This window comes from Diplotaxodon limnothrissa, linkage group LG3, assembly GCF_057381915.1.
Source record: "Diplotaxodon limnothrissa isolate DT_005_m linkage group LG3, D_limnothrissa_male_GT1.1, whole genome shotgun sequence".
NCBI classification, from domain to species: domain Eukaryota; kingdom Metazoa; phylum Chordata; class Actinopteri; order Cichliformes; family Cichlidae; genus Diplotaxodon; species Diplotaxodon limnothrissa.
This window is the reverse complement of record NC_140598.1, coordinates 44611516-44623917: the sequence shown is the minus strand read 5'-3', so window position 1 is coordinate 44623917 and position 12402 is coordinate 44611516. Positions and strand designations below refer to the sequence as shown.

General features: G+C 39.6%; 1 protein-coding gene across 1 annotated transcript; it reads left to right on the top strand.

The window, feature by feature from the left end:
• The first annotated feature begins 931 nt into the window (after positions 1-931).
• vbp1 (von Hippel-Lindau binding protein 1) lies at positions 932-10223 on the top strand. Its single transcript, XM_085350681.1, has 6 exons — positions 932-1025; positions 4153-4277; positions 5390-5456; positions 7530-7628; positions 7776-7914; positions 9273-10223. Exons 1-6 carry the CDS (start codon positions 945-947, stop codon positions 9347-9349), a joined length of 588 nt encoding a protein of 195 aa, XP_085206807.1. The 5' UTR covers positions 932-944; the 3' UTR covers positions 9350-10223.
• Positions 10224-12402: the final 2179 nt, after the last annotated feature.

The following is a 12402-nucleotide window of genomic DNA, read 5'->3' as shown; positions in this document are numbered from 1 at the left end:
AAAAACGAATATGGAAATATATCTTCCTTAACCTTCCTTGCCCATAATGAATTGTTCTTTGTCTCTCACAAAGTTAAATTCAAACCAATTTATCTGAGATGTTTTGAAGTGACTGATAAATTTCATCCGTGTTTTACCAGGACGCATTTCACATCAAACCTGCATATTAACTGAAGCTTCAAATATTTTTGTCTATGTTAGTGAAAAAAGCATTTCTTTTTAATTCTTGGTTTTATTGCATAATGAATTTACATTGCATGATTGCTTGAGTTAACCTACTCTTCCCTTTTCCGTGGTTTTATTTCATGAGTGTTCTGAGATGTGCATTACTGCGCAAAAGTCTTTGGCCATCCCTTCTTTTTTAAATTTTGTGTGAGAAATGGAAGATAGAATCATTTAATTAAAACGTGCAAAACTCTATATATAGATGTATTTTTGCTTGAATAATTCATACCAGTGTTATGTGGCTTATCAAATAAAAAAATCAAAAGCATTCCACTGGAAATGGTCTGGTTGAAGGGCTGGATTGAAAATAAATGAAAAAGCAGCCAATTTCCAGAGAATAACTCAGAAAGCCTTGAAAACTGTTGCTCAAGAGCACTTTAAAAATTAGAAGAAAGTCTGTTTCCTTGGAAGTAATATATAGAGAAATGAGGGATGACTACACTTTTTTCACAGTACTGTAATTATGTTTTGTTTAGTTGGTTGAATTTATATGTGTCTTGAATGCTGTAGCCATGTTACTAACACTATTATAAATCATCAATAATGTATCATTATTATGTGTGAGAATAAAAGGTTCTTGATTCAAAAATACTCGGTGAGCCTTTTGTGTTACTCCAGTTGCAGCCTGCGACCACTAGAAGCAACAGTCTTGTTTCCCCGCTTAAGACGGTTGTACGCATGCTCGTACGTCAGGAAGGAAGGAGTATCCTCTCTCCAAGATGGCAGCGATCATAGACAACAGCAATGCCGTAGGGGCGACAAAGAGAAAGCACCTCGGTATCCCAGAAGCGGTTTTTGTGGTGGGTAAACCCGGACATTTCTCGCTGTGTCGCTGGTTTGACTTGTTATTACTCCGCTGAAGACACACTTGTAGCTGTAGCTTCCGGTGTGCGGGTGCAGCATGCTGGCTAACAGCTAAGCTAACAGATAATCCTGCTGTGTGTGCAGGCTGGGCGGCAGCTCGTTTCCATCTATGGACATCACTGCATTATTGTCACTATGCCTCGTTTCCTCTTTAGGCTTTAGGTCCGTTCATCCAGCCACACATCAGTCTAACTGGAGGCTGCTTTGGTGACATTAGCCTCATCCGTGCATAATCAGGCAGTAAGATGAGCACATTTAGATTTAAGGTGTATAGTGAATACGTCCGAACATGTATGAGCTACTGCTCTCAGGTGTCCTGTCTCCTGACAGTTGCAAATACAGCAGAAAGTTAAGCGTCACGTGATCTGCAGGTTATTTTTCTCCTTTAGGATGGGCATTATATCACAGGGCCCACTGCCGTGTCTTCAACGTGTTTGTTTCATGAGGTCAGCAGTTCAAAGCTCCACCGAAACTAGAAAATATTGATCTTCATTTACTTAGAAGCACCTTAGGTGATTCGTTTTCAGTAATTCATCACTTATTTCACTGCTAATCTTCACTCATGTATGTCCTTTGGCCTTTGCTGAGCAAATACATACAATTAAAACTAGAGTTGGTCTGTCGCTTACAGGTTGAGTCACACATATACCTACATGCATGTGCATGTCAGAGCACAGTGCAGATTAATGTAGTCTCCATCGCCACCTGTCAGCCACCACGTCCAGCTTTGCTTCCTGGATGTGTAATCTCTCTGTTTCTGCTCCCTCTATCCCTCACTCACCTGTAAGGAGCACATGTACATTTCTAATCAAAAGCTGAACATCAGATTCACAGATATTATAAATGTGATTTTAAAATGTGTTTGTTTCAGATTTTTATGGTAGAAACAGTTTGAGCTGTTGCAAGTCCCAACAGATCTTTGACAATAAAAGCCTCGTCAAGAAATGAAGTGTTTCTGACCAGTAAGAGTCTAAGAGGCCTTTAATTTGAAAGATATGGTACTATGAGATCTTTAAGATACATGGGCCCCGATTATTAAACATCTTGACAGTGTAATAAAGTAATTTCTAAAGTTATAATGTTGTTCTTTCTGTAGAGTTGCCTTTTATTTGTCCTCATTGACGTCCAAATCACCAGCTATTCCATAACGTACAATGTTTTTTGTTACAGAAGAGTTGACGTCATAAGTTTCTTAACATTAACTTACTGAAAACGTGGCACGAAGATGCCGTTCGAAAAATTTATTCTGAAATGATTCTGCAATTTGTAGACTGTTGAGCCTCTGCCTGTATTTAACCCTGAGGAAATCTGCCTCTCCAAAATGCTTCTTTTATACCCAATCTTGTGACTGACGTGTTGCCAGTAAACCTAATTAGTTGGAAAACTTTCTTTCTAGTAGAGCAGGGCGATATGGCCAAAAATATTTATCACGATATATATTTGAAAATTTGCGATAACGATATAACCGACGATATAATTGATGCGAGACAAAATACAACTCCACAACATTACTAGTGCAAAAAGACAACCTTCCATTTATTTTCACATAAACAAGAAGCTGGTTTTTATGTACATTAAAGCTTTATAAAAATTTAACAGTGCAAATGCAAATTCCTTGCTGAAAGTTTAACCAAAAGGCATTTCCAGTAGAAATGGGCTGACATATCCTGAGCATAACCATGTATAATATCCACTGAAGTTAAAAAGAGGTGCTTTGCAACATTAAACTGCAGTGTGCAGTACGCATTTTTCGGACCATAAGGTGCACGGGATTATAAGGCACATTAAGCGAAACAAAGCAGTCAGATAAATCAAACTTTATTAAACTCATTCTTCTTGCTTCCTCCACTTCTGTACCATTGATTCATTAATGTTGAATTCTCTGGCAGCTGCTCTATTCCCATGTTGTTGCAGTATATTAATGACTAACCTCGCATTGTGGATGGATTATCTCAGTTGTTCTCCTGACTGAAGTTTGGTCCGTTTACAGCATCCTGCCATGCGATTGCATTTGTCTCTAACCATGAAGAACCTTCACGTTAACTTTTATAAGTGGAAAAGTGTTAGTGTTCGTCCTCCAGCTTCACTGTTTATGTTATGCTAACATAGCTGTGTCGCTAGCGATCACGTAGCACATCATTATATACCAGCTAGCCCAACTTCAGTAACCCTACAAACGTCGCTGCTGTTTAGTTTCCTGTCTTCATTTATGTTGGAAGTGATAGCAGAGCTGTACGTTAGATTTTTTTCAGAAATCTCTCAGTCAGAACGTGCTATATCATGCTTAGGTAACTAGCGAAACTAGCGAGCTAACTTCCGCTAGCTTCCTGCTAACTTCTAACTCCGTTAAATGTAATAACTTTTGTTTTCATGGATGCCTGGAATTTAAACTTTATAGTTACACCTGGTAAAGCAGCAATGCTGATCGTTTTATTAAAGATGAAAGAATTTAGACAGTTTTTAACTCTAAGTGATGCTGCAGTGTTGTTTGACCTGAGGAATACGGAGTATAGGACCCAGATTACTCCCAGATTTAAGAGCATCTTAGTCCGACAAATATGACAATAACAACGGCCGCTTGCATGTTCTGCAAAAAAATGTGCTTTGTTGTGTATCTGACGGACAAACACCAAACCAGTTCCACATCACGGAAGTTGCACCATTTTTACAAACCAATTCTGGTTCATCTGTTTCACTCAACAATCGGCCATGTGCGTATGAAAACAAAGGCACTGCACATGCGCGTTTTACTCCCATTCTATCGCGATATTTCATTTTCCTATCGTTGCCTAACATTATACCGGTATTACCGTGAACGGTATAATATGGCCCAGCCCTACTTTCTAGTACCACTATTGTTGCCCTCATCCCAACTGTTTTGGAATTGAGGTAGTACATAATCTCTCCAGCGTGTGCTGGTGCCCAAATCACCTCGCTAATGAGGCATCCCAATCTGATGCCTAAACCAGCTCAACTATTTGCTTTCTGGTTTATTGTTATAGTTTAGTTCATTGTTAGTTAATCTTGCTTAATGCTTTCTTTCTCTCTTGCCTGGATTTTCAGGAGGATGTCGACTCTTTTATGAAGCAACCCGGCAATGAGACGGCGGACGCGGTGCTGAGGAGGCTGGACGAACAGTACCAGAAATATAAATACATGGAGCTCAACCTGTCTCAGAAGAAACTCAGGTGACACCAGTGAAGGAACACTTAACCTTGTTGTTATTGGCTTATACAGAGTTTGACAGAGGTCATTAGAGTTTGGTGCTAATATGGGACATCATCAGCTGGTGGACATAATTTCTGAGTGATAATCAAAGATTTGGACAGATATCCGGTCGTTAAGTAATGACGTGACGAATCCTACTTCCGGGCCTAAAGTAGTCTGCGTTTAATATGGCTTTTGTGTTGTTAACATGTTTAATGTTTTGTGTTTTCTTCTATTTGATCTCAAAAAGCTCCTAAAACAGTCAGTGATCACTGTTGACCTCCCTCGGCTTTTATTACCGCTAATCATTTATTTAAGCTCAGTTTTTAAAACCTTAGGATGTAACTACAGCCCAGCCCATGCAGCAGTATATGAATGACTAACCTCGTATTGTGGATGGATTATCTCAGTTGTTCTCCTGGCTGAAGTTTGGTCCTTTTACAGCATCCTGCCATGCGATTACATTTGTTCCTGACCACCGAGGACACTCACGTTAACTTTTATCGAGTGGAAAAAAAGTTAGCTTGTTTATATTATGCTAACATAGCTGTGTCGCTAGCGGTCACGTAGCACATCATTATATACCAGCTAGCCCAACTTCAGTAACCCTACAAACGTCACTGCTGTTTAGTTTTCTGTCTTCATTTATGTTGGAAGTGATAGCAGAGCTGTACGTTTTAATTTGTTTCCAAAACCCCGCAGTCAGGACATGCTATATTGTATTTAGATAGAAGCTAGCGAGCTAACTCCCTGCTAACTTCTAACTCCGTTAAATGTCATAAATTCCGTTTTCATGGATGCCTGGATGTTAAACTCAATTGTTACACCTGGTAGAGCAGAACGCTGATCATTTTATTAAAGATGAAAGACTTTAGACAGTTTTTCAACTCTCAGTAATGCCATAGTGATCGTTTGATATATGGACCCGCAGCGGAGTTTAGGCCCAGACACGGCTAGTGACGTCAGACTTAACGACGGATTAAAGACATGTAGTGAGCTATTTAAAGGAGAGCATCAGCAGAATTTAGAAGAATAAGGACACACTCCACGCATGCTTCATAATAACATCCAAATCACATCTCTTTGCTCGCAGGTTGAAAAACCAGATCCCTCAAATCAGACAAACGCTAGAAATCCTACGACACATGCAGAAGAAGAAGGTGCGTACGGTTGTTGTGAACAACTTTAAAATGTTACCATTGTGTGACACCAGTGTAATTATGTGTTGAGCCTGTTGTAATTTGACTTGATGTTAAGTGAATCAAACAAATAATGGTTTGAATTCATTTATAGGGATGCCTGTCAGGTCAAAGGTTATTTCTGTAGCACATTTTAAACAACCTCAGTTGACCAAAGTGCTGTACAATTTATATAAAATGTACACTGTATACAACAGTCGCAAAATCAACAATAAGTATACACAGAAAAAATCTAAAACAAGTAAATTAGACTGCGTTTGCATGATTAAAGACGGAGTACTCTGCTCAACTAGACTCAAAAGCAAGTGAGAACAAATGGGTTTTTAAAAATGATGGGCAGCTAAAAGTTCTGTATCCACTGAGACTCTTAAAGCAACTGGATACTGAAATCGACTGGAAGCCGGTTTAAGGCGGCTAGTACAGGTGTAATGTGATCGATCAAAGTGAGCTGCTGCATTTTGTACAGCTTGTTTGATCAGAGCTAACATATAAGAGTTACAACAGTCTAGACGAGAGGTAATAGAAATGTCAAATATCACACAAAGGTTCCTTACAGGTTAGAGGTTAAGAGACCAATGGCACTGTCATACCCATCTTACAGGTTGGACTGTCCAATTAAAATAATTTCTGTTTCGCTTTTGTTCAGATTAATGAAGTTTATCTCCAACCATGATTGTATAGCTGAGACAGTTCACCAGTGCCTGAATAGAAGCGTAGCTGCTGGTTTGTATAGGCGATGACCTACATAGCTGTAGGTTATCTGCAAAGCAATGAATAGAGATGTGGAAATGAAAGAAGATAGTGGGCCCCAGCACAGAACCCTGAGGTACCCGACAACTAAGTGTGGACACAGAGGAAACTCCCGTGTTGCAGATGTGACTGTATCCATTTAAGGGCTGTACGTTTAATACCAACACACAATTCAAGCCGTGACAGAAGAAATGCCATCATCTACAGAGACGCATCATATCGTCCATGATAACAACAGTATAGATTTTTATGCAATACAAAAATATTATCCTAGGATATCGTTGCTATAGCAACGCAATGCTTTTAAGTCCCCTAGTGAAAACGAGAACTGAGTGTCAGCATATATAAATTTTAAAAAGATCTACTTCAACAATAGAATAAAATAGAATAGCCCTTTATTGTATGTGTACAACGAAACTGTGGAAACCTCAAACAAAGCACAATACTGTGCAGAGTACGCAAGAAAACTGTCGCTGCTGAAGGTGGAAACCACAAACATGTTTCATCACTTCATGCAAAATCATACTATTGAGTACAGACATGTTACAAAGAAGGAGATACTATATATAAACAAATGGCTCAACCAAGTGTTGCTAACTGCTCTCCATATGAAAAAGGCAGAGGAAGCAGTGGCTGGAAATGACTGATGTTGTAACTTTGTGGAAAAGCAGAGCTTTAAGCAGCTGGTGAAAACGCTTGATCCAAGTCAAAAAGTCCCATGTAGAAAGTATTTTTAGCTTTACTGTGTGACAATGTTGTGCAGCTGCTGGAAATATTACACGGCTAAGTTACTTTAATTATTGTTAAACTAAAGATTGAAGCAATCATACTGCACTTTACATCCTTACATCACACATCAGCTCTACTGTTTACAAATGATCCAACGTGGTATTGATTATGTAAATTTCAAAGCCAAAATCTTAGCTGTTTAAAACATGACTTCATCAGTTCAAAAATTATGTAATTCAGTGTATAAAAATGTATCTTGTTAAAAAAATAATACTGGTTTTTTTTTTTAAAGGACCAATCTGCACATATTTTATTACACTTGGTTAAATAATGAGCCAATAACTTAATATTTTATCACATTATCAATCAGGCCACTTAACACAGAAATAACTAAATCTTTTAGTGTTTGTCTGACTAAACCACAGAGACTTCTTCATTTAACTGTGAGATTGTCGAGTTCAAAGCGGTGGTGATGCTTGAAGGTCGGCCAAAGTTAAAGTGTGTGGCAGAGAAATTGATAGTGAAGCACCTTTAACCAGGTTTGCTTTCCTTCAGGAAACCACAGAGCCAATGGAGACACACTTCCTGTTGGCTGACAATGTTTACTGCAAGGCGTCAGTGCCACCCACTGACAAAGTCTGCCTATGGTTAGGGGTAAGTATTCTCAGTGAGCATTTTATTTCAAGGATAAAGCCAAAAAGTAATGAATCAAAAAGGGCTGTCTTGTGGACCTTATTCATAGAAGAGTTAATTAGATGAAGCTTAGCGTTTTCTTCCCACCCTGACGTTTTCTCCTCACAGGCAAACGTCATGTTAGAGTACGACATCGATGAAGCTCAGGCTCTGCTAGAGAAGAACCTCTCCACGGCGTCTCGCAACCTGGAGACGCTCGAGGAGGATCTGGACTTCCTGCGAGACCAGTTCACCACCACTGAAGTCAGTATCCTTCCGCAGTGTAGCCCGCCCAGGCGGAGGTTACACCACTGATGGCACTGACAAAGCTCTCTGAAGCAAATATGGTTCACTTTTCAGTGAAAAACAGCGACATCTAGTGGCCAAACTACAGGTTTTCCATTTGTGTGAGTGGAGGGCATGACCTCACACTGTACTGCTGGTGTTGTTTCAGTGCAGCTTATTACACACAGGATTTCAGTTGTTATTTGGAAATGACTTAATGAGTATAAATGATTCACTGTTTAGAAGAAAAAGCATCGATTCTTGAGGTGCATTCACCATAAAGTGAAAGTAAGTTGCCTCTGTCAGCTTTCACTTAAAAAATAATGTCCAGACTTAAGACGGAGTGTAACAAACAAATCAACCCAGAGGTTTATTTGTTTGTTACACCAGAGCTGCAAAGATAATTTAATATACAGCTTAGGCTGCTCAGGCATGAGTCACTGCTCTCCGGTGTTTTTTAGACCAGACGATTCATTGAGTAACTTGTTTGAGTGATAAACCAATGATTTAAAAAAGGAAAATAAATATTGGTTGATAAGAAACACAGCATGAAGTGGACCATGATAGATGATAAACTGCAGTTTTGCCCATTAAAAACTGAAAATAACCTTCAAGATGATCCTTTAAGGGAGTAAACCCATATGAATCGCTCCCTGGAAGTCCCTGCTGGTCACCAGCATCACTTCACTGGGTTCACTGATTTCTCTATCAAACTTTAATGAGAGGATAATGAGAGCTGGGTCTCTGGTTATGACCTTCAGTACACTTGAAGGAAGATCATCAGCTCATGAGTGTGACTGGAAGCTCCAGCTGTGTGAGTCAGACCAAAAAATGTATCCGGTTATTCGAGGTCTAACAGAAGTGTACAACACGACTGTTTACTGCTACTTGTAGTGATGGAAAACCCTGTTTGGTGCTGGGCCAGTCCCAGAGTCACAGCCTCTGAGACACAATCATAGTGAGTCTGTGCGTCTGGACGTTCCTGATGTTGCACTGTAAAGTGCACGGCCGACAGACGTTTAGATCTGCATCTCTGCAGACTTCGCCAAAGACAATCAGCCACAGTTCATAGAGTGGAAGTTAAACGCCGTTATAGAGGACGCCTGCGATAAATATTACAAAATAATATTGTTCAAAATGAGCAACCAACCAAGCGGTAATAATTACATGAAGTCGAATGAGGGCAAGATGTACCTCTCATCTCCTCAGTTTACAGTCGACCTGACACAGCAGGTAAGGGTGACAATGTTTTGTAATGTTGGTTAACTATTTCACGACTCCAGATCAAAACATCAATCCAGACGAGCCCTCTGTTGCTCCTTAACTCGCTGCTCCCTCCAGATATGGCGCGAGTCTACAACTGGGACGTGAAGAGAAGGAGCAAAGAAAACCTCCTCAAATCAGCAGACAAGTCTTAATATCGACGGGACGGCGTCCACACCACCTTCTGCTGAATATCTCTCCTTAGTCAGTACTAAAAAGAAAAAAACTTTAAAAAAAACAAACCCCGTCCCCCAGACTCACGTGTATGTTCACCCCGGAGCTCGGCGCGTAGAGGGCGTGTTGGAAATCTTTCCTCGAGCTGCGGCTTTGAGTTGATTTCTGTGCCCTCTATGCAGCCAGCCTCCAACTTCCACCAGTACTGTTTTCTGTTGATTTGTTACTTTTTAAAGTATTTTTTCAAGTAAAAACTAACAAAAGCAACGAGGCAATTTTTGTATTCTTTTTAAAGATTTGAGTATGTTCCTGTCATTTTATTTGATTGTTTTTGGCAGATTGTGAGCGAGGGCTCTCTCACATCATCTTCTCTTTGCATTTTCCCTCCTTACTGACCGGACTCTCCTGTTTTTTAGTTATTCTTTTTTGTTCCTCCTTCAGCAACATCTACATGCAGGACTTTAAGTTTCTAAAACCACGCTGTGAGTAGAATAAAGCTCTAAGAAAACCATCATCTCCACAGGAGACGAACAACACAATAAAGTTAGTTTGGACTGTAGTCCTGCTTCACACCCACCACTGCTCCTCCTCTGTCCTCTGACCTTCCACACTCACCCATCTCCTCCTCCTCCTTTTTACCACTGTTCTGTCTGTATTTATTTGTCTCTCACTGTATTCATTAAACGATGAATGAAGTAAAAGGAGAACACTTGGGCAAAGAGATGAGACCTTGACCTGGTGCTGTGTGTATTTTTTCAGCAGAGAAAGAAAGTGTGTAAATAAGTGCAGTGAAACATGTACGGAGGCCAGCAGGAAGTGATGCAGGGAAACAAATGAGTGTCTGCGTTTATTATAGTGAGCTGCTTCTGTTAAAAGAAGCTTCAGGTAGACAATAGCTGCTCAAATAGTAGAGATCTTTTTAAATGGGGCTCATGTTGAATATGCGATAAACCTATAAGAAAGAACTCGAACAAAAACTAGTTGAAAATTGAGTTTTATGGATTTTTAGTGTGTGTAAACTTCCTGCATTGATATACCAGCATAAGTAGCCCCTCCCCCAAAATAATGTAGCATCTGCGCTGAAGCACAAGATTTAATGGAAAGGAAACAGAGCTGATAACATGCAGTCTGCTTACAACAAAAATATTTCACGTCACTGTTGGAATAAATAAGCTCTCACATAAATTGTTTACACTTCTCGAAGTACAGGACTGAGAGCAGTAGATGGTGGACGAATCCACAATGAGATACATGAGGGAGTCTTTGTTTTCTGTCTGTAGATAAACCAGTAGCTTACACTGCTGTATACCAGTGCATAGTCTTTCAGCCTCATCCACAAGACGAGGCAGGTAAGGCTTTCCAAGTTCCAAAATTATTTACCTCAGATGAATGAAAACAGATGACACGTTACATGGTGTAATCACAAATAGTCTATTAAAGTATTTAACAACTAAGAACTCTTCGCTCCCTCTATAGGCGTTGAGAGGTAGGTGCTGCTAAATTAAATACACTTTATAAATGCAGATGTCTCAGCAGGTTGCTGGTCTGGAGCATTATTCCTAAAGAGCGTCGATGCTCTTTTCAGCTGTAAGCCTACAATAACCTTCAACATTTAGAAAGTGTCACATGTTAAAAGACCACAAATGTGGAGCATGAAAAAGAAATTACAGTAGATTTCACACTTTCTGCAAGTTAAGAATGAAAAAAATGAATTTTATTGTAAAAGGTTTTGTCCAGCATAGGAAGTGAGAAAAATTTGTCCACCCAGGAGGGTTTGGTTGTATTTTTGAAGACATATTGATTAAACTGGACAGTGAAGATGATCTTAAAGGGTTCCCCCATAAAGACTGGAAACAGGATGGTCCGAGTTGGTAAGAAGAGGGTGTGTTTTGTCACCAGGCGTATCAAAGTCAGGCCAAATTTAATCTTAAGCGGTCCAGACAGCTAAAACTATGTCTAATAAGTTTACTGGGAAGAAGTTCAGCTGTACATTAAATATAATAAACCACCTATTTAAAAACTGATTGTGAACAGCATGAAGCTTGTTAAGAAAAATGTGCACAGCTTCAAAAGTGCATCACAGTTGTTCCACAGTTATAACGCTGCTGTAGTAAAAGTCAGTCCCACTCTTTTGGCTTAATTGTAGAAAAAGTGCAGGCAGCTCTTACCCAGACTTTGTCCTATAATTACAAAATATAAAATTTATTTTATTTTGCAAAATAACTTGTGCTGTGAATCTACAGAAAACCGTAATAAAATTCAATAGTATATAGTGAAAAAACTGGATGTTTTTTGTTATATAACAGAATAGTGTTTTTTCTTCAATAAGAACTGCAAAACTGAGGAAAATACAGCTAAAAGTCCAAAATGTATGCTCTCTCTCTTTTTTCTTTCTTTCTTTGGAAATTTTCACAAAGCTTGGGCTCTTTTTGGCTCCCAGGCTATCAGACATTATTCAGTAAAGCCCAGCAACATTTGTATTATATATAATTGATTTAATTGACATGTTTCATCTTCATGAAGATCATCGTGAGAGTATAAGACAAACTGTGCTGGAGCTGTAACCTGCAGACTTTATGCTCTTCTTCATGTGGAAGTAGATGAAAACCTGTACTCTGTCTCTCCAGTCATGCCGGTCTAAAAGCTAGACAGCATCTGCTGACGAAGCTTTCGGCACCCATGAGGAGGAGCAGCACACACAGGAGACTAAAACCCACGAAAACCTAAACTGTCGACTCAATGAAATCCTCTTGGGAACTTTGAGCATAATACAACACAAACTCTCGTAGAGGATACAAAGGCAGAGCGATACATGTTTTGAAATGACAAGTAGCGGGCGCATCTAGTACACGCAGAGCCTCCACAAAAAAATACATACAAGCAAAGCACAGCGGCCAGTGCCACGCTAATTTTGGCGCAGTGCATGCGTGTCCGATGTGAAAGGGCCTTTACTCTGTAAAGAGTAAAGGTCTTAATGATGATGTAATAACATAAGAGTAGACCCCACATACCAACACAAATCCCTAATGAGGAC